Below are 27,731 nucleotides of genomic sequence, written 5' to 3'. Positions count from 1 at the left end.
ATAATGGTTGGTTCTAAAATGGTTGGTATACAAAATTTTCCATGTTCAGTTCAGTCTCACGCACGACCGCGTTAGCAAAGCTTTTAAAGTAGCTATACTCCAGCGTGGATGAGTGCTGACGAACAAGCTCGTCACATGCGCAGTACCACTACTATTTTTGTTGTTCTACAGCGACTATTTTTGGCCAGGGACAAGAGGTTGCCGTCGGTCCAATGTTTCCTGGGATGCCCTGAATAGGCTTAGTCAAGTCCTCTATTATTATTATTGGGGGTTTTTGCAGATACTTGCCAGATTACGTGTCACTTCTCTGCTTTATTCATTTAAATCATGGACAGCACCACACAAATGTGGCTTTTTGTTAATGACTGTCCTGCTGCAGGATTTATGGATGGATGGATGGATTTCTTAAACTATCCTTTGACTATGTTCTGGCCTGCCATCTAGCAGGGAAACGTTTTTTTGGCACGATGCTAAACTTACTTGCCGACCCCTGCTTTAACGGATTTGAATAATAGAAGCTTATTAGTGTGTTGTGTGTAAGACAGGTTAAAGAGATGGGTCTTTAATCTAGATTTAACAGTGTTTCTGCCTCCCGAACAGTGTTAGGGAGATTGTTCCAGAGTTTGGGTGCTAAATAGGAAAAGGATCTGCCGCCTGCATTTGATTTTGATATTCCATGTATTATCAAACAACTAGTTTTGAGAATGCAGCAGACATGGAGGTCTATAATGTAATAAGAGCCTGCTCAAGTATTGAGGAGCTAAACCATTCAGGGCTTTACAAGTACTTAACAAGATCTTAAAATCTATCTGATGTTTGATAGGGAGCCAATGCAGTATTGACAGAACTGGGCTAATATGGATCCTGGTTCTACTAAGGACTCTAGCTGCTGCATTTTGGACCAGCTGAAGCTTGTTTATCAAGCGTGCAGAAAAAAACACCCAATAAAGCATTAAAGTAATCTAACCTCAAGATCATAAACGCAAGTATTAACAATTCTGCAATTGATGTTGAGGGCAAATGTTGAATTTATTTTGTTTTTTTTGATGGAAAAACACAGTTTTACAGATGCTAGGAACATGGCTTTCGAAGGAAAGACTGCTATCAAACAGCACACCTAGCTTCCTAACTGATGAAGAAGAATTAACAGAGCAGCCCTCAAGTGTTAGACACTTCTAGGTTATTACATGATGATGAGGGTTACATTGCACAATAAAGCCAAGAATACTTTCATTTCTTCAGGGGAAGAAAGGTTAAGGAACACAAAAGGAATAAGGGTCTATTAGTGCACTTGATGAGCAGTTGTATAACTTTTTTGGATGCTAATGAGAAACGTTGGATTACATTAGAAAATAATGCAAAAGAGAAGCATTTGGTGTCTGTACGACACTCTCAGTCTCTATAAATAGATGTAATTTCACACACACACACACACACACACACACACATTTGCAGAGCGTTTCAATTAATCACTGAACAAACTGTGGGCCGCTTAAATTAAGAGCAGCGCTGTTAAGACACGAACAAGAACAGGGAGCGCATCGTTTATCAGCCAATGGCTGTATGAGAAAGCCGAGAGCTCATTAAAAAGTTTATTCATTTAGCGGACTATATTCACTCTTTGACTGTTGCGGCGAGCGCTGCGCTGGAGTGCTGCTTAACAGGGCATTTAATTATAGACGCGTCAGTGAGCTGTGAAATACTGTCACATCCGCAGGAGTCATGTCAGGGGTCCACCGGCAGAGGTCTCTATCATCAGAGCGCACCGACCGGCCGTCCCATCACTGTCACTGGTGCGCTACTGCACTTTATGCATCTCTAGGCCCCAATTACAATCTTGTCATCGTTTTTCTCAGTAATTCTGGCCGCTCACCCTCTGTGTGTTTATTCCAAATTGGTAATTTTTCTTACCAATTACGCTTCTGCGCAACTGGATATCTTAAAAAAAGGAACTCAGAGTTTGGGCGGTTTGAGCTAAATCTTGAGTTGTCCATGGTAGTTACACACTGTTATCAATGAGTTTTAATAAAACAATGTGCAAGTTAAACAAAAAAAACAACTTTTTGGAGTATGTGATACTTTTAAGTGTGTTACTTGTCATTTCACTTTTTGTGATATTAACAAGCAATTTCTGAGTGAAAGTTTTTCTACAGCCATTTGTTTCAGCACACTTCAAAACGCATCTGTAAACTCTTTTAGCATTTATTTATTCATTTAGCATATTTCGTTATTATTTTTACATATTAGATTATGATGGACAATGATTTACTTGAATCAATACATATTTATCTTTAATAAATGAATATTGTATGTAATAAATAAATATATGACAAGTATTTGCAACAAATAAATAAAATATTAAATAAATATTCATATTTATACAGTTCGCCTTCTTCTTGATGAAACAAGATTTTATTAAAAACAAAGTTATTGTCCATAAAATAAGAATTTTGCTGTTTTAATTGCATTAACAACGGTTTAATTAATGTTTATATTCGTCTACACGATGATTTCATTTCTAAACCAAATACATAAAAGCACTTAAAGCATCTGTCATGATACAAAGCACATGAATATTTAATAATGTAAGCATTGAATAGTGTACTAGAAATGCATTACTTCACATTGCATAACCAATGTAGTTTTTTCTCAAACCCGTTATTAATTTCCCTAAATAAATGAACTACAGCACATTCGTTTACAAAAGATGTCGTTTTCTTTAGGAGTTTTAGGAATGAGTGACGAGGATCTCATAAATAATTAAAAACAGGAGACACGGAAAGTGTAAGTAGTACGCAGGGCGAAATGTAAAGTAATATTAATGAGGTGGCATGCAAATATGGCCATTTATCTCGGCTGGGGGAACTAATTGGGGTTTATCTGATGTCTGTAGAGCAGTCCATCTCCAGAGACAGCCGTTTAGATGATCTCAGCCTTTAACGAGCTTGCAGTAAATCCCATGAAACTTCCAGCCCATTAACCAGGAGACGCCAGTCATTGAGGAATAACATCACAGAATAACAGCGCTCCTCAACATGGACATAATCTGAAATCATTCAATATTACATCACCACCACTATGACTACAAGCTCACGTCATCCGTCCCATTTACAAATAAAGGAATCACAAAATGGATTGGTTCAATTACAAACACTAATTGCTTTTAGTCTGCACGGGGATCACCAGTAATGCATGTCTATGTACAAAACTCATTATGATTCCCTTGGGACGAAGTGAAGAACGGGGTGTGAAATTATGCATTCCGCACATATTCTTTGTTATTTTTTTGCCTGCCATAGTCTAGATTTTATCACGTAGTCAAACCCATCCGAGTGTTTGAATACCGGTACATAGTCATTTTTGCTGATGGGAAATTTTCTTTTCTTCCAAGCGAGCGGCCTGAAGAGCGTGAAGCTTATTAGATTTATATAAAAAAAAATGATTAACATAAAAATTCACCGTGTTAAATGCATAATTTGACTCACATATTGACTTTAAGAACATTAAAACGCAATAGCTTTTACTTTTTACTGCTTATGTATGTTTTATTCTACACAGTTCTCGGCTTAACGAGTAATGGTTGGATAACATCCAAGAAACTCTCCCTTCAGTCATGCATTGCATTCATGTTTCATCAAAATTTCCACTTTAAGTTATATCTATCAGTCTATTCTCCCGCAATTTCGCGTCGCAGGCTATTACAGATCATTTCGCCATTCAGCACACGGTCTCTTTACCTTCAGGACCCTGTGGTCACTTGATAAACGCAGGATGTGAATACGTTGCATTCGATTTCACGCTGCCATAAGACATACGCTGCTGGTTTTATAATGACCGGCATTACATTAGGATGGTTTGCAGAAAGGCGTAAGGAATCCTGAACGCATCCTTTGAACATCTGTTATCATCAAAAGCACTTGTAAAAGCAGCAGTAATGTTAAGCACCTCACAAATGCCTGGGCCCTGGAGATTTGAGAGTATTGAAAAAACTGAATGAATCACTGCGTTCTGCACAACTGATAATGGATGAGGACTTACGATAAGGCATGTCAACGATCACTATACAATCAGTTTATAGTTTGTAGAAGAATTGGTTTGTTCGCTGAAAATCTAAATGATCAATAAGTCATCTATGTGCTAGCATAGGCCTAAACGTTTAATATTTGGTGCATAGCAGATCTAAAAAAAAAAAAAAAAAAAACAAAAGACTTTCAGGGAAAAAAAAGTGTACTGCAAAAAAATATATATATAAATATAAAATATAAAAATATAAATATATAAAAAAATTAATAAAAAATAAAAAATAAAAAAATATTTGTATTAAATAACTACTACTAAATAATGAATATTAAATACGCACGTATTAAATAAATACTCATAATGCATACATTCATATTGAATAAATCTGTATTAGTAATCATATGACAAATTTGTATTAAAATCTGTATTAAGTATTCACATTACATAAATTCATAGGAAATGTATTTGTATTAATTAGATTTTCTTGTTGGATACATTTGCACTAATTAGATATTTATTTTGCATAGTCGTATTAAATAAATTAAAACGTATGTTAAATGCATATGAAATAAATGCAGATGAATATTTATATTACGCCGAATGAACGGTGTGATTGTCAAATATTTGCCTGCGCGTGCTGCTTTGTCTCATGTTAAGCGGTTGCACGATGAATAAACTTCAAAGCTCATCATCTGAAGGCGGAGATCACACATGACCAACACCAAAAAGCTCAGGCCAAAACCGCTGCCGTTAAAACTCACCGGGTTCAACCTGCAACAGCAAATCTGACATCAGAGGCTCATGGCTGAACACCTCGGGGCTTCAGCTCCTCGCCTCCAGCCAGATTGGGATTAAAAATAGAAAGTGGCCAGAGAGGATGCCAGAGGGTCCAACAGGGGAGTCAAAAGCCTTTTTGCAGTTTGTTTTTAAAAGGCACAGCTAAATGGACCATGTGCTCCACAAAAGATTCAGGGACGCTGTTGGCAAATAAGCTTTCAAAGCGAAGCACGCAACGGAGACGCTGCATTATTCACAAGCGCAGGTGACTGCAAACAAGACAGCGAAGAGAAGAGGAAGAAGCGTGTCGGCCGGGGCGAGGAGGATGAGGGGGAAACCAGGGAGAAAGATGCTGCGGGGGAAGTTTTTTTAAACACTGTTCAACACAACAGCATTTAGCGGCCTGCCGGTATCCCCTGAACCTGTTACTGAAGACCACTCGAATACAGACAGGGAAAATAATTCTGTAAAAGAAAATGAATGCTCTTTGCTAAAAAGACCGGCTTAGTTTTCCAAGCTGGTCCAAGGCTTATAGATAACAAAAATCGAGACTGGTGTCTCCTGCCTGCCAGATGTTTCTAATGAGAAAAGACTCTCGTCAATTAAAAATCAGATTATGCATAATTTAATGACATTTGTCATTAGGTTATTCTAAACTAGTTTAATTTTGGGAGAATTTTCAATCAAAGTTTTTTTTTCCTATTTAACATATTAAATTAAATGAAAAAATTATCCATAATAAATAAATAAAACACAAATATCAGCTAAATAAATAATAAATACACTAAATGAATAAATCCATATTTAATAAATATTCATAATAATAATTTAAATGCACATTTATCCATAAATGTTCATATTTTAAGTTAATTATTATTAAGAAAATATATTTTAAATAACTAAACAAAATAAGATAAAACAAAACCAGAAACACAGTTACTTGCAAAGCCCATGTGCAATAAAAAATATTATTTTAATAAATTAAAATGTGATACATTTAATTATTAACTATCTATATTATTATCTATAAACATAAAATCGAAATTATTTGTAATATTTTATTTAATAAATATTGTATGATATTTATTAAAATTGTATAATATTTTATTTTTAAAAAATAATATTTCATCTATGCATTTATTTATTTACTTGCATGGCCATCCCAAAACATTTCAATGCTTGCATTAATAGTCAAATACTTGTGTGTATGTTTCTGAATGAGCAGTCTTAGCTGGGAACTTTTGTCAAAACCCAGACTGAGATTTTCATCTTTTTTCTAAATTCATCCCTGGACTTCCTGGCACCAGCCTTTCCACTCTGATTTCCCAACAGCAACAATATAACAGACAGCAGAACCAAACTGATTATTATTACCGCTGTTGTCTTTTGCGAAATTGCGATTCCCGCTGGTTTCTTCTCCAGCCTGTTATTGCACTGAGAGGAACAGACAAACGGTCGGTGATACATTGCAGGGGTGTGTTTGATCAATACTTCCTCCTCTTACCATTCACCGGGAGTTCTGTGCAGCATCTTTAATCTCATTCACATCCTCGATGAGGAACGACTGAAGAGCTGCGGCCATTCACCTCCGATGCAATGAGGGGCAGCGGCGTACCACGGGCTTATTCGTCTCAAAAGTCCAATCAATTCCTCGCACTTGCCATTTGTGTGATTAACAAGGATCCCAAAAAACGGAAGAGCTTGGGTAGAAAAACCATGATATGATCATTCGGAAAAATTTACGGAAACAGAAATGAACTACCGATTACAGCGGGATGGGTGATGAAAACCTCAAAGCTCACACAGAAAGGCACAAAAGGGAAGCTATTCTGCTTATTTTAAGAGCTGATGCAGCTAATGTAAAATCAATCATGTTAGGGTATTTTAATTGTTACTTAAAAAGAGTTTTGTGTTGCCAAGGGCGCACAGACATTCGTATTGATTCGGCAAGCAAACACAATAAAAAGCCCTATTACTCCAACAAGATTAGTTTTGGCTACAAGATTATTCATGGATGGAGACGTTTATGAGGTTATCATTTCTGCTTAATGTTATGCTTTTTACTCAGGAGCGGGCCATTTTAAGTGAAACCATTGTGCTGCTGCAGTCTTTCCATGAGAACAGAGCGATAGCACCACCTTGTGCATCAACTGCATTCCCATTATACATCATTTGCAATGTAATATATAGACTTTTATAGAGAAACAAACTGCAAATACAAAAAAATGTATGTAAATAGCTTTTTTTTTCCTGACTGGTTAAATGAATGAATGTGTGTGTGTGTGTGTGTGTGTGTGTGTACCTGGTATTTATCACGTTAATGTCTCCACAAGGATAGGAATACCAGTAAATTTTGACCTTGTGGGGACATTTTTTAGGTCCCCGTGAGAAAACAAGCTTATAAAACATACATAATTTATTTTTTGAAAACCTAAAAATGTCAGTAGGGTAGGTTTAGGTGTAGGATAGTTATACAGTCTGTACAGTATAAAAACCATTGTGAGTCCCCATAAAACATGGAAACACAGCATGTGTGTGTGTGTGTGTGTGTGTGTCTGTCTGTGTGTGTGTGTGTGTGTGTGTCTGTGTGTCTCTGTGTGTGTCTGTCTGTCTGTGTGTGTGTCTGTCTGTCTGTGTGTCTGTCTGTCTGTGTGTCTGTGTGTGTGTGTGTGTGTGTGTGTGTGTGTGTGTGTGTCTGTCTGTCTATGAGTGTGTCTGTGTGTGTGTGTCTGTCTGTCTATGAGTATGTCTGTGTGTGTGTGTGTGTGTGTGTGTGTGTGTGTGTGTGTGTGTGTGTGTGTGTGTGTGTGTGTGTGTGTGTGTGTGTCTGTCTGTCTATGAGTGTGTCTGTGTGTGTGTGTCTGTCTGTCTGTCTGTGTGTCTGTGTGTCTGTCTGTCTGTCTGTCTGTGTGTGTGTCTGTCTGTCTGTGTGTGTGTGTGTGTGTGTGTGTGTGTGTGTGTGTGTGTGTGTGTGTGTGTGTGTATGTGTGTACTCACAGGTGCTGTGATCTAGAAAACGCCCATAAACTATCCTGGGACTCCACACTACTGCTGGCACCTGTCAAAAAGAGATTAACTGTTAACATTAGAGATTTATATTGCAATTTCTTGCTCAACAGTCCCATAGGCTTATATGCTTTAGTTAAATTGCTAGTCAGATGCACATGCTATTACAAACAAATAACCATTTCATACAACATTTGATTGGACAAAATATATTTTTGTCCAATCAAAAAAAATGTAATAAAATTATACATATAAAAACATCTAGAATGGACATGGAGTTTTAAAAACAGTGAACAATAGGCTAAATATAGACAATACACTAATATTAGTATAGGTTTAATAGTGCTGTATATCGTGGCGTGTGTTTGTGTTTAATCCGAGTTAAACCGGAAAACCTACAAACTTACCAAGTAAAAATATCCAAACGTTTTTTTCGGAAACGCGACCGTTAAACGACTGTCTGAGTGGAAGTTCGCTTAATTCACGAAAAATTTTATATCATTTCCCGGTTTAAATATTATCACGATACCGTTATTCTTAGCATTCAAAATCGCCTCAGAAAGCACCTGCAGAGCGCGAGCCTCTCGATTCACCGCGCATGCGCGTTCTCCATTTCTAATTTACAAAAATATCAATAGAGTCCGGAGAAAACTGATTCCTTGTGTGTCATTAACGGCGTATAAGCAAGACACGAGGTTTACGATATCCTGCTGAGAGACTCACGGGACCATCTTCTGTACTTTTTATAACCGGAGAAATACATTCAGCTTTTTATAGACACAACTTGACAAAAAAAAAAATTACATGCACTTTACATGCATCAAAAGCTTAGGCTATTAAATATAAGAATTTATAAGGCGCCATAATTAATAAAATAGCCTATGGCGTTTAATATAATAGTTTTTTCGTTGTGTTTTGCGTGATTAGAAACGACAAGCACATCAGTGCAGTGAATAAGAGCTGTGATGCAGCAGGACTGCGCTTTAAAATGACAGTGATTAACTCTCTGCATTACAGTGACCTCTTTTATATTCATATTACAGGCAATAATATGACATGCACCCTTTGTTGTTGCCTGGGTTCAATCGATCATGTTATCCTGCAGAAGAAAGATTAATACAGATCTTCTTCTAAAGCTCTGTGGCTTGGACTTTAAGGCCGTGATAATCACTTTATAGTGGCTGGTGCTGTTTCTGATTATGGTAAAGGTCAATAGAACGCTTCATTTGTCCTTTGTAGAGGCCAATTATTCCATTCTCGGGGAGAAAATAAAACATGTGCAAAAGAAAATAGGCAGCGGACGTAAATGTATCGGTTCGATTCGGTAAGGTGCAGCCAGGCCGTCCTTATGGAGGTGCAGCGGGTGGAGCTGGGGTCCCACGCCTGAGGGAGGCCCCGCGGGGCCAAGTGTGTGTATAAAACGCTTGTAAAATTGTGCAGCCAAAAATAGCAATGTTAGCATTTTAACAATCACACACACATATCTCACTTCTCATATTGCGGAGATGTTTAATTTGAGCTGGAAAACTTATATTTCCATTAGACGTTAGCATTATTTTTATATAAATGCCACTATTTAAATCAATATAACCCTCCACATATGGCAAATATAATTAAATTGCAGGGGATTTTAAAAGTCAAAAAGTTTTTTGACATTGTCATCTGAATAGAAGCGATTGAAGAGTTTAAGAAAAAAAATAAAAATAAGGGAAGACAGAACTAAATAGAAGCACGAGGTGAACCATTAAGTTTCAATGAACACTAAAGAGCCTCTTTTCTATTTCCAACCCTGTCAGCGCAACCTTAAGTACAAAAACGTAATTTAATTCCACTTTATAACCTTTTCTTTTTTCTTCCCTACCAAAGCTCTGTGCAGTTGCTGAATGTGTACATCAATATGTTAAGATGAGCTGAAGATACTACCTTTATTTGGAGGAATCACACTGAGCAGCGTTTATAAAAAACAACATTTATTAGTCACGTTCCAATTGAATATTCAACTGAGGGTACGGAGACAATACTGAAGACTAATAATGAGGGAAAGATGGCAAATCAAATCGATACAAGCAAATGGAATGTGGTACAAAAAAACCCCCAAAACAAAACAAAAAGTAGGCATAAATACAAAACATCCGACAGCACAGCCGTAGCACTTTATATAGCTAAAAGAGAGATCTAATTTACAACTCTACACCTTGTTAAAAGGTCAAGCTACTTGGAGGCGAGGTTCAGCGCTGCAAATCCATACAGTACATGAGTGGGACCCGTAACAACAAAACGCAAGAACTGCTGTACTGAAGGCCCTCGCCGAGTGAGCCGCGACGCCCATCACAACTTCAGCTTCTTCTTGCGGCCGCGTCCATCCGGGGTCCCGTCCTGCTTGCGTTTCTGGGCCTACGGGGAAAGAGGAAGAAGTCATTAAATAAGCTTAACGTTTGGTTTCGCCAGCGGCGGCGGCGGTCGTGATGAAGACTCACCGAAGACGTGCGAGGGCCCCTCTTCTTCTTCTCTGCTTTCTCTCGCTCCTCCAGCTCCATGTTCTCCCGCTCGATGAGCGTGATCAGTGTGTTGCACCTCCTCTGAAGCTCCTGCGGTTACGGAACAGCGTTAAGACGTTCACGGGTGAGCACCGTATGGTTGCTCGTGACACGACACGTAAATCTCACCATGGCAGTGCGGGACTTGAGGAACCAGTCGAAGCGGAACTGGGGCGAGTTGCGTATGCACTGGCGCAGCTCGTCGTAAACGCTCTCCTTGTCAAAGCCCAGTTTGTGCAGCATGCAGATGAGAAATCGATCCTCCTCCTCAGTGTAGTTCTTGCCTTTGTTGGTGCCGTACGAGATCCTGAGCTGATGGAACGGTGCCTTATAACGGCCAATCTGAAGAACAAAACATTACTCCAGTCAATTAGTCTAATTCTAGTATCATATTTTAAAATATTGCTAAACTTTTCTGTATTTAAAAGGTGTGAGATATATATAATATATATATATATATATATATATATATATATATATATATATATATATATATATATATATATATATATATAAAAATATTGCTATTGAAATGCTATGTAATGTCTATATAGCATTTATAAGTTATTTTAGTTTGTTCAGTTGTTTTTGTAACTCAACAAAATTTCTACATTCATTTAAATTTTAATAAATAAAAATACTTATGGTTTTAGTTAACATTCCACCTCTGAACTATAAATCCCAATACCATAATAATAATAATAATAATAATAAATAAATAAATGCTAAGCGCGATATAATTAGAATAATTTGATGCTTTAGAATATTTCAGTATGATTGTTATACTAAAATTTAATCAAAATATTAATACTATTTTTTACATTTAATTTTCACTTTGAATTGTTAAGTTTCAGTAATTTTGTTGGGTGCTTTCATTGTTATCAGTTATTATCTATAGGGTCTACAGCATCAATTTGTATTCATTAGTTTTAGTTTGTTCATATAGTACTTAATCTAAATGAAACTTAATCTAACTACCTGAAATTAATTTAAAAGTTCACATTTTTAAACAAGTTTGTTTTAGTTGAGTATAAACATCCCTGCTCTTAACTATAAATCCTGTTAACACTATTTCAGTGGCCTTGTGATATATCCTTACTGTAACAGTAAAGTATAAACCTAAACACTTTACTGAGAACCCCATGACAGAAGTGCTGCTCACTTTAGAGTCCAATGCTTTCTTGATGCTGATCCTCCTCTGGATTCGGGCCTCTCCTCTCTCGATCTGAGCCATGATCTTCTCAATGTCCTGCAGCTCATTGCATCTCTCCCAAAACACAGCTGCGCACACACACACACACACACACACACACTCCATCACACCTCTCCTGCATACGGATGAAAAGCACGGTGCTGGACGGTGTTTTGACATACCAGAATACTCCATGACCTCCTCCGGGGTTTTGCCCTCTACCTCACGGGCGATGTTTTCGATGTCGTCTCTTCCCCACTTCTCATTGGCCTTGATGAACTGATTGAAGTCACGCTTGGTCCAGATAGTAAAGCCCTGAGTACAGAACACACGTCGACGTGAGCTGCTACGCAAACATCACCTCCTGCTTTCTAGAAGGCCAAACCATGTAAAAGCACAACTGAGGCTAGAATAAAGGAGTTTAATGTTATTAATACACTGAGATGCTACGTAAATATGACAAGATATGGAAGTGAACTCCAGATGATCTTCCTGCTGGGATTTACCTGTGAGAGCAGGTTCTCCTTCTCTTCCAGCTCTTCCTCATTTAGTGGTTCTGCTTCATCGATTTTGGCCTGCTCCTCTTTCTGCATTTGGGCCGAGTTGGGCAGATCAGGGTTTCTTGGCACCTATTAGTGCAGTGACGATGCAATAGAAAAGTTAGTAGGGATAATTGCTTCTTAAGAGTTTTTACAACGTTATTCACCACTTCATTGAACTGCATGTTAAAATATAATACCAAAAGTTAAAGTCGCCATAAAACTTAATTTGCAATCCTTTCTACTAACCTTTCAATTTTTTTTTTTGCAGTATATTGATACTTTAGAGCAAATATGTATTAAACTGATCAACGGTGACAGTAAAAACATGTCGCAAAAGATTTATTTCAAAAGATTTTGAATGTCCTGTTCAAAGAATCAGCATATTAGACCGATTTCTAAAAGGATCCTGCAACGCTGAAGAAATTATGCTGAAAATTCAGCTTTGCAAGACGGCTATAATACGTAAACCTTTTAAAAACACGAAAATATAAACGTTTCACTTGCATTCAATTCACAGTATTACTGTAGTTTTGATCAAATGAATGCAACCATGGTACGAAAGTGAGGAATAAAGAGTGGACCCAGACCTGAAGCTCAAAATATACACGCACCTTGTAGCCGATAGTCTTTCTGTAATACAGGATCTCTTTCTCCAGCAGCTCAAAGAGCCGAGGGGGGAAGAACTGGAAGTCTTGAACATTGGGTTGTTTGGGAGGACGGGGAGCCTGAGGGAACAGGAGAAAGTCCAATAAAACAGCTATTCAAATGCTGCTTCCGATCAAGAGTATGGGAGCTAATTATACCTTTGGTGCTTTGGGTTCGCTGACACGCAGGGCCTCTCTGAAGTAAGCATCCACAGCGTAGTTGGCCTTACGCTCTCTCTTGGGTGGCTCAATCCAGTTAGTGATGACCTGAGGAGGAGAGGAGTTCAGATCATTTTCAACCCAACACGATAATAACAAGCATTTGTTGTGATTTGTAATGCATTACCTTTTTCTTTTCTCTGTAATCTTCACCCTCAAAGTTGTACACGCTGTTCTCCGTGTCCATGGTGAAGTTCCTCAGCGAGCTTTCTCCAAGATTGGCCAGCTTCTCCTTCATCTCCATCGTCTAAAACAACCGTTAGAAATCTCCAAATTAACGGATATTCTTTTTACACCTCAGCTTTGTGAAGTAATTTCCCTAGATCAGGTCCTACCTTCTTCTCTCCTCTCTCCAAGATGGCATCAATGTCTTCGTCTGTAATCTCACTCTCCTTTGAAGCGAACACATGAGTGGCACCATGTCGAATGATGGACAACATCTCATCTTTGCCAAGTTTGCTCGTGTTTGGATCAACCAGCCTGCCTGTTGGGAAGCAAAAGTATTAACTATACTGATAAAAAGTAAAAAAAGAAAAAAGTATTAGTTAATATTAAATTAGCTTTTTTATTTATTTTTTTTTTTTTTTTTTTTTACAAATAATGAAAATAATTTACATTTTATGTAGAAATTATTTACAGTATTTACAGTTATAGTTTTTAGGAATATTTTAAAAATATTGTAAGATTTTATTACATACACATGTATACAAATAAATAAATATACACATACACACAAAATTATAAAAGGAATTTATAAAATATTTCAACTTTATAAAAATATTCTAGTTAATTCAAATTAATAGATACAGTGACTAAGCATTTTATACAATGTAATTATATTTGTGAAATAAAAACGTAATTTTGTGTTTTTACAAATATTATTTTTAAGTAGCTTGCATTTGTTTTACTTCCTACCTTGTTGAATAACAATAGAGTCCAAGCGAGCTTCATTTCTGCCCGTTCCACAATCCTCTCCTCCACGGTATTTTCCGTGATGAAGCGGAACACTCGCACTTCTGCTTCTTTTGACCAATTCTATGGGCACGATCCTGAACAAAGAAAATCCAATAAAAATAAATTAATGCTCCATTCCACAAAAGGTCTGATGCTGCTGTGGAGAGAATGACTTTTAAATCAGAGTTCTGGCAGAGGGAGAAAAGCAATATGGTACGCATAAGCCAAAACATCAAAGCAACAACATATAATAGACTAAAAAATAATGATTGTGCATAGTGACCATAGCCTGCAGATCCACTTGAGGATTCCAGTCAGAGTCATAGATGATGACGACGTCAGCAGTGGCCAGATTAATACCGAGACCCCCTGCTCTGGTGCTCAGCATGAACAGAAACTTTGAGCTGTTGGGCTCGTTGAAGACGTTGATGGAGATCTGAGGAGATGAGAACAACATTATTAGTTTGTGCTTATTACCGAGCTGTTCATAATCATGATTGATATAGTCACACCTGTCGCTCCTCATGAGGAGTCTGTCCATCCAGACGGCAGTAACCATAGTTACGCCACATACAATAATCCTCCAGAATGTCCAGCATCCTGGTCATCTGACTGAAGATCAGCACACGGGAACCTGTAGGAAGAAAACAATGAGGCATGTTCAAAACAACTTTCCATATATGTGTGTGTGTGTGTGTGTGTGTGTGTGTGTGTGTGTTAGAGCAGTGAAGCGGTCACCTTGCTCTTTGAGCTTCGGCAGCAGCTTGTCCAGCACTACCATCTTTCCGCTGTTGACCACCAGGTGGAGGTCAGTGGTGTAGGGCGGCCAGGCTCCGCTCCATCAAACAAGTAGGGGTGGTTGCAGCACTTTCTCAGCTGCATCAACACGTTCAGCAAACGCATTTTATCCATCTTACCAGCAGAGTTCAGGATGTCAATGTCCTTCATCAAAATCTTGGTATACCTAAAGGGAATTAAGAACAGATTATTTGTCTGTAGACACCGATACTTTGAGCCAAGCATTGAACAAAAAGCCTGGTAAGTCAACTTAGAAGCACATTCAGACATGCATCAGTATTAATAATATTTACCATTCTCTCTGCATCTTGCTGAGCCCAATATACATCTTGATTTCCTTTTTGGGGAGGAGAGACTTCTCTACATCAGCTTTGATACGTCTCAGCAGGAATGGACGGAGTACCTATACCATTAAGAGATTTGGCAGTCGTTTAATTTATTTTATAGCTAGATCAATCTTTATAAATCATGTTTTCATTATGTTATGTTTTTATTGTTAGTTAGCTGTATTTACTATTTTTATTATTCTCACTTTAAATATTTTACAAATATTCTGAATATTTAAAATAACTATGTACATTCATTAAAAAAATAAAAAAAATAATTTTGCATTAATATTGCATTCAAATGAAGCCTGTTAAGGACCATATGCTTTCATTTTTAAATGCAAAATATACTGCACATTTCCTAAATATTAGTATTTCCTTTTGACCCAAGTGTCCATTGTAACAAACAAGCTTTGTGACATTCACCCATTGATTTAAGATACAGAAATGTCTACATAGTCGTCAAAGGAAAACGCGCTCACAGTATGTAGACGTTCCACCAGTTTTGTGTCTCCCAGACAGTTATTGGTGTCAAACCAGGAATCAAAATCCTGCACAAAAGAAAAGACGAAAGGCTTTCACAACAGGTTCGGCTGCCAAAGGGAACTTCAAAAGCTTATTCACCCTTCACAACATGTGCTTATGCCAGACTTCTTGTGGCTGAATGCGAGAAAGAAGCAGCACCTCTGAGGAGTTGAAGACGTCAGGCAGCAGGAAGTTCAGCAGCGCCCAAAGCTCGTGAAGGTTGTTCTGTAGTGGGGTTCCAGTCAGCAGCAGTCGATTCGTGGTCTTGAACTCTCTCACGATCTCTGAAAGCTGAGAGAACAAACTTCACTTACAGACTAGAGGTCGAACGTGCTGCAGATGGTAAAACGGATGCAACTGCAAACCTTTGATTTCTCATTCTTGATACGGTGAGCCTCGTCAATGACCAGGTATCTCCAGTTGAACTTTTTGAAGACGGCCCTCTCGATAATAACCATCTCATAGGAAGTCACGCACACATCCCACTCGCCTGGCAGCAGGGTATCACGCACAAAAGCCATCTGCAACCACAATTGAGCCATTAGATGAGCAGATAGCTTAAACTATTTCTTAAAGCCCTAATTCCCAATTAGGAGATCCCTGCTTACTCTTTCGTCCCTGTCACCGATGAGGCAGACGGCTCGTAGAGAGGGAACCCAGCGCTTGAACTCATTCATCCAGTTATACAGGGTGGATTTGGGGACCAAAACCATGTGAGGTCCAGGAATGTTTCTATAATGCTTCATGTAGCCCAGCAGAGAGATGGTCTGTAGAGTCTTACCAAGACCCTGACGAGACAAAAGAAGAACCGTGAGCCATTTATAATGTGCACAGAATATATTTCCGGCTGCTGAAATATTTTAGAAGCAAAGAAAAAAGGACAACGGAAGTTTCCATAACGTCATTAACTACTGAAAGGACAATGAATAAGTGGGCGGAGTCATACCATTTCATCAGCAAGGATCCCGTTGATTCCGTTCTCATAGAGGGAAATGAGCCAGTTCAGTCCACGGACTTGGTAGTCCCTCAGTTTGCCAGTTTTAACATCTGTTAATAAACGTTCATTGCCCACAATGAGTTTCCTTAAAACGTCCAAGTGGCCTCAGACTGATTTTTTTTTATAAACACTGCTCTAAGCGTTTGTCAAAGAGACTTTAATGAACGTTTGACTCACAGGAAGGTGAATCATCGAAGCGTGTGCAAACGCTGGTGGCCTTGCTGCTTTCATTCAGCAGCTCCTCATCCTCCTCCTGCTCAGTCCGACGGTGGCGGTTACTAAAAGAAACAGTACAAAATCAGTAAGCAGGGGGGCCATTAACTAATAAACACATTACTAACACAAGGAGTTACAAATTAAATCGATAACAAGCATAACACTTAGGGCTGCGTGATGTATGGGGAATGAAATCTAATTGCAAAGACAATTAAATCAGTGATTTAAAACAGAAAAACTCCAAGTTTAGCTCTCCTCGTGTATAATTTGGACACAAATTTGGAAATTTATATATAAATATGAGAGTGAGAGAGAGACAGAAAGAGAGACAGAGAGAATATTAGAAGTTAATAATTTCATGTTTTGGGTTTTATCATGGTTTTATTTTCTTAGCAGTATTTTTAGCCTTAACCTAATTAAAATAACCAAAGTGTAGTTTGACAGATTATTTGGAATGCACATATATTAAAATAAAATAAATAATAATAATTATTAAATAAATAATAATAATAATAATACTACATACATACATATATATACATATACATATATATATATACATATATATACATATACATATATATATATATATATATATATATATATATATATATACATATATATATATATATATATATATATATATATAATATATATATATATATATATATATATATATATATATATATATATATATATATAATATAAAAACAAAGATAAGAAAAATATGCATTCAAATTTAAAAGACAGTCACTCAAATTTAAATGACAGAAACAAGCGTGTTCCCTCAACTAAATTTCCTTTTTTTTTCTCCATGGAAAACTGACTTTTAATAACATTGGCAAGTGTGATCTTTATGGAAAGAACAGATGGGAGAAATCCTTGTGAAACCAATTCTGCAGGAACGGCGGGCAAACTCACTCTCCAGCTGAGAGCAGGTTCTGCTTTTCGTCTTTTTTTATGCGAGGCGGCCGGGCTTCATCTTTAGAGGTGAAGTTGGGGTCTTCTGGGCAGCTGGTTGGATGAAATGAGCAAACAATTCGGTTTGCTTCAGGAGGTACTCGAATCTGTTGGTCCGGTCTGTTTTCTGTAGAAACAAGGCAACAGACGTCAACAACACACATCTACTTCGACTACTAGCATTCTTGCATAGCTCTAATATACGTTTATACCCCAACTAACTTTTATTTTTGATATGGAAGGCTAAACGCATTACCACTTTTTCTTCATATCCACCCGGCTGGTCCTTTTCCTTGGCCAAGGGAGGTGACGACGACTGCGCCTCACTATCCATCGCTGTATCCGATGCTTCATCTTGACCATTTTCCGAAGCATCATCCTTAAAAAGACAGTGGTACATTTTCATATAATGCCACGTTTAAGGTACTTTCATGCCAAAAACAAACAGTAAATGAACAGACACTAGTTATATTGCACAAGATTGAAATTGAGAAATAACAATACATGCTTTTCTTATTTTTCGATTTCCCAACGAGACCGGTTTGGATGGGGCAAAATGATGGAAACTTGGCAATGAAGTAAAAGTAAATATCTGTCTCTAGTTATGCACCTACACTTTGAAAAATTAGCAGATTAAAACAAATATTTATTGCATGCCGACTTTAAAGGTTAGGGATTATTCCACTCGTTTAATTTGAGATTTTTTTGGATTTTACCTCAACGCTTTTAACCCGCTTTCAAAAGATAAACATTTTAAATGTGTGCATTTCATTTTAACGATACACAAACGACCTCAACATATCGACATGCGTTGGGTGACAGCAAACATATCGTGTTGTGAAAGCATAACTTGATCACTGCGTCGTTTTTTAAAGGTGGTCGCTACCGTTCGATAGGAACTAAACGTTCACACTAGCTCTTTTTAATAACGCTGTTGCTAAAGCAGCACATTGGTTAAAAGCACAAACAACAACGTAGCGTGGATTAAAAAAGCGCGTCTGATAAACGTCGTGTAGTGACTTGTGGCGTCGCTCAGATGGCGGGTAATTCCCCGTACAGGAACTTCACATGAAAACCCACAGAACGGAACTTTTATTTTGAATGAAGTCTACGATAAAAGAAGAAGAGTGTAACTGCAACTCATAAAGAAGTATCCACCTGTCCCGTATAGCGAACGCGATTCGTTTAAAGCAACGTACCGCTCTTAAAGCAGAATAGTTGATTGTCGGTTTAAGTTTATTTATTTGACGACAGCAACACGTATAACCGTCCGTCTACAAATTCGCTCAATTACCGGAGTAGAAAGTGATCGGACGTTGTCATGGGTGTAAAAAAATGGACGCCGATCTGCTCGTGTATTCATCGGAGCCGGAACAATAACGTACATGCTAACAAAAACTTTCAGCTGCGCTCTCGAGAGCCGCGCGCGGACGGTTCGCCGGAGCCTCGTTTTCCAGCTCCGTCGGCCCGCGTTTTCGAAGTCCCGGATAAAGCGGGATGTAATCGGGAGCGGGAAACGACGGGAAAGAAGCGCTCACCTCCGCCGGACCGGCCGAGTCGAGTTGGCTCGGCTCTTCCCGCTGCTGCTGCTGCTGCTCCACGCTGCTTTCTGTTTGGGACATGATGGGCTGGCTAATTCCGTTATTTCGCTACGGAGGCGAGTTGTTCCGTTCGAAACGGGCCCGAAAAGCCGAACAAGTGTGTAGGTTTGATTGGGAAGTTTCAAAATATTGCCCGAATAGAGCGAGCACACCACGCGTCATTCACGGCCCCCGGCTTTTCTGTTGACACTGTTCCCGCAAAACGGGCCCAAAGTATCGCGAGGTTTCAGAGGAGCGTGACGTCATGCGCACGCCAAAGGAAATGCAAATCAATTAGAGCTCATGATACTGTAAGCGGCCAAGAATTGATTTATTGATTTATTGATTTATTTCATTGATTGTTTTTTTGTCTATTATATTTTTTACTGACCTCTGGAACTGTTTTCATTATACTAATGTCGGTCATCTTTTAAAAAGTTCCTTTATGTGTGAATGTTGCATTGTTCTGATGTATAGCATGATAATAATAATAATAATAATAATTATTATTATATATATACAAAAAAATATTGGGTTTGTCCACTGTTTTTAGAAATATTCATTTTGGTAAGAAGAAATATATTGTACTGTTGCCAAAATGACATACTGAACCTGATTCAGTAAACAAAATTCATAATAACATTATTTTAGTAGTGTGCTTATACAATATATTTACATTGTTATACATTTTGTCTTGATATACATAACTGCTTAAAAATGTGACAGCATGCCCCAATAGCACTGTTGAGTCACAATTAGATGATTCTCATCTGAATGCATGCACGTGTGGTTACTTGCACTTGTTTTACATCTGCCACAAAACAGTAATATTAAAATCAATAAATAAATACAAATATGTTATTAGATCAAAGTGAATCACAACTGGTTTTTGTGTTGTAAACCATTGACAACCAGCATTTTTAACTAAAAAAGGTTGTGATAACTTTTCCTGATGTCCCATTATGATAACATTATTATATTAAATTACCACAGTATTCCCATGGCTGTGTAAGTACTTTGAAGCGTGCTGTAATAATACCATTAGGCTCTATGGTTTAATTATTTTCCTCATTCTCCCATCATAATGTTATATAACTTATTTTTACCAGTCAAAAAAACCCAGTGGAATGTGAACAGATCTCTTTTCCTAAGGGGATTTTTAAATCGATTTACTATATCGCATTTTTTTTTGTTCAACTGCATTCCAAAACAAACCACTTAATCTTTACGACACGTGAATTATGTTCACAACTCCTGTAGTGTTTTTCTTTTTTAATAAACGCCGCACTCGCGCCGTGTGCGTGTCTTTAAGCTCGCGCGCGAGCGATCTCGTGCCGTGTCAAGCGCGCGCGGCGTCTCGCGCAGCAGAATCAAACGAGATCGTTTCAACACAGACACATGTTCCATTTCCAGGTAAGCGCTGCCTTTCTTCGCGAAGTGCGCGTCGAAATGGCTCTTTTCGGAGAAATTGAATCTACCGGGTGCTGTTTAGGACGCCGACCCTCGTGTTTTGATGGGAAAAATCTCTGCTTTGTTGTGCGACACCACAGTTAGCGAGCTAAAATTGTTTGTGAGGCCTAACCGTCAGTCTCCTCTGATGCTGGCGTCGGACAAGACGTTAAAGCGTCGCGAAATCTATAACAGCCAAATGCCCTTAGCGGATACCCCTGTTTTGAGCTTAGCGTGGCCCAGATGTGTGATATATTAAAGCTTTGGCCTTGTTAGCATGCTAGCGAGGCCGTGCTAGTACGTCAACTAACCTGGGCAATGTAAACGCGCTCTGATCACTTTCCTTTCCCGAGCTTTTTAATTTATTTCGTCGCTTACGAGAAGGGTGTTTTCAGGGCGAAAGGGTTTTATGAAAGGTTTATTTTGTCTGCAGCTTTCTGTACGCGGTGTACTCCGTTATGGGAATGTGTATAAACTCTAAGAGCGATGCATCTGTTGTAAGACTTAAATAATTCAAATGAACGTCCTCTACCACAGATCATTAGTTTTTGGTGAGCAGCGTATTTAAATCGCATCCACTGCTTTCCACCTGCTTAAATTAGTTCCCCCTCACTTTTTATCGCATGTTGAAAACCCATATATTTGATCAGTATTGCTTCTGTGTTACTTTGTAGGGTTTTGACGATGACTGCACCCTGGAGGAGGAAGGGTTGGTAGAGGAAGAAGATGAAATTGACCAGTTCAATGATGACACTTTTGGTGCAGGGGCCATCGGTAAGTTATTTTTCGGTCACCCTTACATCTGGATATATGAATTTACCCAACAAAGCATTTATATACACACACATTGTGTGAGAACTGAATAAATGAGCTTTCTATTCATGTACCGTTTGTTAGGATGGTTTAAATTCTGCCTAGTGCGCCAAAATTGCATATTTTCTGAATATCCTCTAGTGTGAGTTTCATATTCTTACTCATAGTAAATGAGCCATAAAAGTAAAAGGTAATGTTAAATAAATTCACGTCACAGGCAAGCTATTTTGTCGTATCAGGTTGTAACATCAGCCGCTTTCCTCCGTAGATGATGATTGGCAGGAGGAGCATGCCCGCCTCGCAGAGCTTGACGCATGGTCCGAGGACGTCGTGCATGGAGCGGAGAGCGCCTCCTCCTCCTCCTCCTCCGTTGACCTCCCTCCCGCTGCAGCAATGCCCACTCTTGGCCCTCCTCGACCCTCCTCTTCTCCCGGCTTTACCTGGCATGGAGCGAACGGGAGGCGGTGACCTGGGCGGAGTCGCTGACTCGGCTCATCTTGGGCTCGGATCCTGCTATCGCCGGAGTGGGCACCGCCAGGTCAGACAGATCCCGGCTTCCTCCGATGCTGTCCGGTCCGCCTCCTAAGCCCTCAGCATTGGCTGAACAGTCTTCTCTGCTGCTGAGCTACCAACAGCAGCAGCAGCTCATGCACAGAGGGCGGCTCCTCTTCCACAGGTTTGTGAGATTGTCTCTATCGCTGCGTTGAGACGTTATTGACGTGATCAGTTTGCAAATCTGTTTGCGACCACTAAAATGCAATCGTAAGGGTGTGGACCGCAGCAGGTGATTTTAACAAACAGGTATTTTAAGGGTGTGGCGATGGTGTTACCTGTTCGTAAAATGGAAAAAAATGTCTTTGTGATATATCTTACTACTTTAAATACTAAGTATATATTCAACTGAATATTCTTTTCCCCATTAGATAAACTCTCACAGTATTTGGGAGAACAATATGGGCTTCAGTCCTGTTAGTTCTGGACTAGTCACTCAAAAAGAGGTGAAGCACTTGTTTACATAAAAACTTTCTAAAGTTTGGTTGTCTTTCTTTGGTACTCTTCTAAACTACTTTATTAAACTGTTCAGGACAAAACGCTTATGTCCATTATCAAAGAGGTGGGGCTTCCTAATCGTCCTCCTGCACTCAGCAGAGAAGAAGGGCGAGATTTGTCAGAAAGGTTCCGCCTCCTCGCTCCTGCTCTCCTGTGATTGGAAGTCCACCTGTAAGGGCTGTACCTATCGAACGCCTCCGAAACAGCCCATGAGTCAGGTTCTACAGTCAGCAGGTGAGATATCGTCCCTTAATATATTTACATTTAGTCGTTTAGCTGATACTTTTATCCAAAGCGACTTAGGACAATTAGGAACTAACGAGCAATAATATGAAAGTGCTGTCTTGTCATTTTTATATTTTAATTCTGGGTTGATGCAATGATTCATGTTGAATTGAAGCAGTTAATTGACTGGTTGCTTCTTTTTTCTTCTTCTTCAGAATAATCACCCTTCAGCCATTCACATTGAGCCTCTGTGCCACTGCGCTACCCCCTCCCTTCCCGCCTGTCCCCAACAACCTCCTCAGCATCACTGTGAGTCCCAGATCAGTCCACTCAACTTCAGCAGCCTGACGGTGGTGCTGTAACACAGGGGAAAAAGAGTATAGAATTTTCCACACTTTGACGCCTGTTTGATATAATTGTTTTGAATGATATACAACTGAATTGTGAAATTTGACCTCTTGTCATGAATATAGCCACTGTTGCAGACATGGTGTTAAATCTTGAAAAAAATTAATTGATTTGCTAATGAACTAGGAGGCTCTCTTTAAAGTCACCTAATGTCTGACTTGCTTTTGGGAGAGAAAACAATCTGGTTTTTAATACATTTTATTTATTTTTTCCCTGCGCTCTCAGAATTCACCGCTGTCTCATCCTCCGTTCTCTGCTGGTGTTGGTCCTGTTCTGTCTCAGTTACAGAGAGCCCAACTTCTCAACTCTCAGGTGAGTTAATGATACCTTAGCGATAATAAGTCTTTTATATTCTAGAGCTTCCACCATGTCCCTAACCATAGAAACGTGACAAACTTTCTATCTGGTGCCGCACTCTTCAGGTTGGTCAGTTCTCACGTGGTCCAGCTCCCCATTATTACAGGGAAGTCTCGGGGGTTTCAGGCCGTTCTTCGGGCAGTCTGGTCCTAGAATGGGTCCCCATGGGCCACCTCTCGACCACGCCCCATCCGTCACACAACACCACCCACCTCCACCCACAGCATCGCCCAGAATGCTCAACCAGAGGATGCAGAACAGAGGCTTGGGGTGTGTACCATCTGTCCCTCTCTGAATGACGCTTCACTTTGAAGTGCCTGTGTGTTAATGTTTCTGCATGCCTCGTGCTCTCAGCGATCACGTCGGAGGGAGAGGTGTTGGAGAAAGGAAAAACAGAGATCCTTACAGCAATCTGATGACGCAAAGAGAGAAGGAATGGGTAGCGAGAATCCAAATGATGCAGCTTCAAAGCACCGATCCATATCTGGATGACTACTATTACCAGGTGATCACTCTTTTTACCCAAACTCGTCCCAGGACTGAAACATTGCTACGTTTGTTAAAGCTTTGGGGGTAGATGATGTTAATGATGGCGTTTCATTCGTTGTTTTGCAGAATTACTATGAAAAAATGGAGAAGCGTCAAGAGCGGGACAGAGACAACAGGAAGGAGCACACCACCAAACTCATCACTCCTCAAGTGGCTAAACTGGAGCACACCTATCGGCCAGGTAAAAAGAAAAACACATGGCATACCAAACCAAAATTGAATATTTTGCTGACAAAACTTATTTGGTTGATGGCTATTTCATTGTGCATTTCTGTCAGGTCTGTTTCAATGGACTAATACTTTGTTTGTTTCACAGTGCAGTTTGTCGCCTCGTTAGGAAAGCTCACCGTCTCCAGTGTGAACAATCCAAGGAAAATGATTGATGCCGTGGTGACAACTTCGTAGTGATGATGAGGTCAGCACACCGTTCACTCACTCTTTTACATAGAATTTTTTTAAAACCACTTATGAAGTTGTTTTTGGGTGCTTATGAGTGAACCCATGCAAAAAAAGCCTCAACATATTCTTTCTGGTACTAGTAATTCATTTTTCTTAAAGAGTTTATCCAAAAGATGCTTATTACGGTACCATTTTAATACCTTACCAATGTTCTTTTTGTCATCTTGCAGGAAAAAAGAGAAAAGCAAGTGTGGAACAAAAGACGGCAAATCCTTTACACTGTGGAGAAGGTAAGTATTTTTATTCTGATTATTTATATATATTTTAATGGTCACAACTTCATATACAGTTTAGACAAAGTTATTGTTAAGTCCTGTAATTTAAGTGTTCTAATAAATACACTATAGCATGCAGTATAGTTTGTGATACAGTTATAACCTATATATTTTGTTATGCAGATGTACAGTCTATTATTAGAAGTGCAAGACTTTGAGAAGAAGTTCTTGCAGACCCCTGAGCACCAAAGAGATGCCCTGCTAGAACAGCATAAAACTCACACGCTGCAGCTCTACAACTCCCTCCGAGAAAAAGAGTGGGACGATCGGGTGAGTGGGACTGAAAGAGCCACGCAGTACTGGCACATGAATTAGCCTGGTTGAGAAAGTTTTAACGTTTATATAATTTAACGGATGCAACTTCAAAATGGGAACAATAGCAGCAATCAAAATTTAACAAAAATAATCCACGTTCAGTTCCCCTCTCTCTATCTCTCTATCTCTCTCTATCTCTTGAAGAGCCACAAAGGTAACAGACCGGTTCATCACTATGCTGAGAGAGCTGTGAACCAAATAATAAGCCCAAAGTAAACAGAATGATGGTGTGCTGAACAAAGATGCTTCTCTTCCTATCACCGGATCATCAGCATAGCAGTGATCTGAAAGCGTTTTCTGAATGACCGAATCTAGTGATGCCATGTAGGCCGAGAAGAGAAGTAGGGCTGATAATCACACTTCCCGTTCTGTCTAATGTCCTTCAAACGAACATGCAAGCTGAGCGCTATGAAAAGAATTAGATGCGCCTGTCATAACAAAGAGAAAATACAAATATGTATAGTAAACATGGCTTAAATCTTCTACATGGAAAAATTAAAATGATAAAGATAATAAAAATAATTTTTTACTTCGTTTGCTGTGATTTCACTGTGGGCAAACCAGACTAATTGATGAGGAGAATCATTACAATTATTTTCATTATATAGAAAGTGATTATTGGTTGTTGCTGCCCTAAAGAGAAGTGGTCCAAGAACTGAGCCATGAGGCACCTCAGTAGCTAGATGTTGCTTCTTGGACACCTTACTCCTCCAAGATACCTTGAAGGACCTATCTGATTATTATTTTATTTAAATATACTGCATAATTTTGTGCTGTAGTGAAGAACTGTGAGTAATTACTCATTGGTATGAACTACTAGAAGCTTTGTGACTGTAACGGACCTATTTTACACCTTTCTGCAGAATGAGCGATGAGCAGTGCTTGATGATCATGTCTGTGCGTGTGCGTAAGCGCCTCATCTCCAGACTCCTCCCCTTCCTGCCGCGAGACACAGGCTGCCACTGTTGTCATGGGAATAGCCAGGAACCTTCCAGCTCTGGCCAAGAAAGACAAACAAGACCAGGTACAGTCACGGAATTGAGGGCTCTCCGTGACGCTTTCAGTGAAGATGCCGAGACGTTTTGTAGTTTGGTCAGCAGTAGGAGAAAGGAGTCCGCTTTGAGCTGAGCTTTCTCTCTCATAGGTACTGTGTTGGTTGGTAGAGCCAGTGGGCGGCAGTAATCCAGTCCATGTCGAGTACCTCCCTCACTGATCTCCTTCAGGAGCTGCAGGGCAGTGAAGGACAGCTTCCCCTTGTGCTGCAAAATAAGGTATCGCTGTCAAATTATTAATTTTTTAATGGCAAACATGCACGGTCTCCTCTAGCTTTTTGTGGAGCTAAACCGATAATAATTCGGTGATGTATGTGTTGTGTTTGTCAGTTTGGCGTGACGCTGCTCTATCTGATTCTGAGCGAAGGAGAGAGGATGCAGAGCTCCGATCCCAACTGTCAGCTCATGGATGATAACCGCTGCAGAGCACGTTTTATTTCCCCTGCAGCCATGCTTGTGTGAAAGTGGTGGAGTGTTTCATCATGATTCGCAGGCTGGTTTTCGACACAAATGTAATCATTTTATTTCATTCAATTCTCATTCACAAGCTTTTAATTAATTAAATACTGATTATTTATCTATATCGGGTACATATGCTAAAACATGTCTCTGAACTAATGGTGTAAATAGTCAGTTGGTACTACATTACTATAATATTGAAGGTTAACGCTGACTTTATTAAATTTTTAGTAGGCTATACAACTGCCTATTTATACATAATGAAGTTTTATTAAAAACTTTACAATTACCAGAGCTTAAAGTTTGTTTGTCTGGGAAAACTGTCGTCTCACTTAGATTTGTAACCTAAATTGTTTCTAAACCTTATAAATATTTTTAATTACGTGATCGATTGTACATCGCGAATTGTAAATAAGTTTCTGACTTTGCATGTGACCAAACATTAAAATTAAATGGATTTAAATGTTGTTGAATCACATATAACATCACCATGTTGTCTTCAGCTGGCTTTTCTCTTTTTTTTTTTTTTTTTTTTTTAATAATACAGGCACATTAGATTTATTTTAGTGAAATCATGTAATTAACAATAAACCATGTTGGTCTTAATATTTTATTTGGGACTGCGATCATCCCATTATTATATAAATATATCTAAATAAAGTCTTGTTAAATAAATGTTTGTCACCTCAAAATTTTCCAAGTACAACTTCCTTCAGGTCTATCATATATCCATGGAAAAAACGTTTTGTTTGCCCAGATCACCCTGTGTGTGTTTTGTTTGCTTTAACCCTGATTTAATATCTATTTCAGTAAAAAAAAATCAATATAGAAATTTGAGTGGTTATTACAAAATACATAAAAAATGATTGAACACAAAGAGATTTTTGAAGAAAAGTTTTGTCAGGTCACCATTGACTTCAATAGTAGGAGGAAGAAATACTATGGAAGTCAGTGGTGACCAAAAACAACTGATTAAGCAAACTTTCTTCAAAATATCTTCCTTTTGTGTTCGGCAGAACAACTCATA

General features: G+C 38.8%; 2 protein-coding genes across 2 annotated transcripts; one reads left to right on the top strand and one right to left on the bottom strand.

The window, feature by feature from the left end:
- Window positions 1-9,756: 9,756 nt before the first annotated feature.
- Window positions 9,757-19,531, bottom strand: smarca5 (SWI/SNF related, matrix associated, actin dependent regulator of chromatin, subfamily a, member 5). Its single transcript, XM_043248598.1, is given in 28 exon segments — window positions 9,757-10,197; window positions 10,281-10,391; window positions 10,470-10,682; window positions 11,503-11,621; window positions 11,715-11,847; window positions 12,039-12,161; window positions 12,686-12,799; window positions 12,878-12,985; window positions 13,065-13,184; window positions 13,273-13,421; window positions 13,853-13,882; window positions 13,885-13,951; window positions 13,954-13,986; window positions 14,175-14,327; window positions 14,404-14,525; window positions 14,630-14,719; window positions 14,722-14,855; window positions 14,983-15,092; window positions 15,498-15,566; window positions 15,700-15,831; window positions 15,906-16,061; window positions 16,149-16,328; window positions 16,487-16,587; window positions 16,715-16,815; window positions 17,675-17,723; window positions 17,726-17,840; window positions 17,970-18,092; window positions 19,252-19,531. Coding segments are annotated over 28 exon segments (3,105 nt in total). The 5' UTR covers window positions 19,336-19,531; the 3' UTR covers window positions 9,757-10,131.
- Window positions 19,532-20,557: 1,026 nt separating this feature from the next.
- On the top strand, window positions 20,558-26,707 carry patl1 (PAT1 homolog 1, processing body mRNA decay factor). The gene is given in 28 exon segments (XM_043245059.1): window positions 20,558-20,706; window positions 21,417-21,516; window positions 21,824-21,983; window positions 21,985-22,027; window positions 22,029-22,212; window positions 22,215-22,231; window positions 22,479-22,553; window positions 22,640-22,730; window positions 22,733-22,792; window positions 22,795-22,835; window positions 23,046-23,087; window positions 23,089-23,139; window positions 23,464-23,550; window positions 23,661-23,685; window positions 23,688-23,788; window positions 23,790-23,825; window positions 23,828-23,865; window positions 23,950-24,100; window positions 24,211-24,325; window positions 24,461-24,543; window positions 24,545-24,559; window positions 24,774-24,833; window positions 25,002-25,147; window positions 26,057-26,138; window positions 26,140-26,217; window positions 26,338-26,364; window positions 26,366-26,464; window positions 26,576-26,707. Coding segments are annotated over 28 exon segments (2,154 nt in total). The 5' UTR covers window positions 20,558-20,691.
- Window positions 26,708-27,731: the final 1,024 nt, after the last annotated feature.

This window comes from Puntigrus tetrazona, chromosome 1, assembly GCF_018831695.1.
Source record: "Puntigrus tetrazona isolate hp1 chromosome 1, ASM1883169v1, whole genome shotgun sequence".
NCBI classification, from domain to species: domain Eukaryota; kingdom Metazoa; phylum Chordata; class Actinopteri; order Cypriniformes; family Cyprinidae; genus Puntigrus; species Puntigrus tetrazona.
This window is presented reverse-complemented; position numbering and strand designations above follow the sequence as displayed.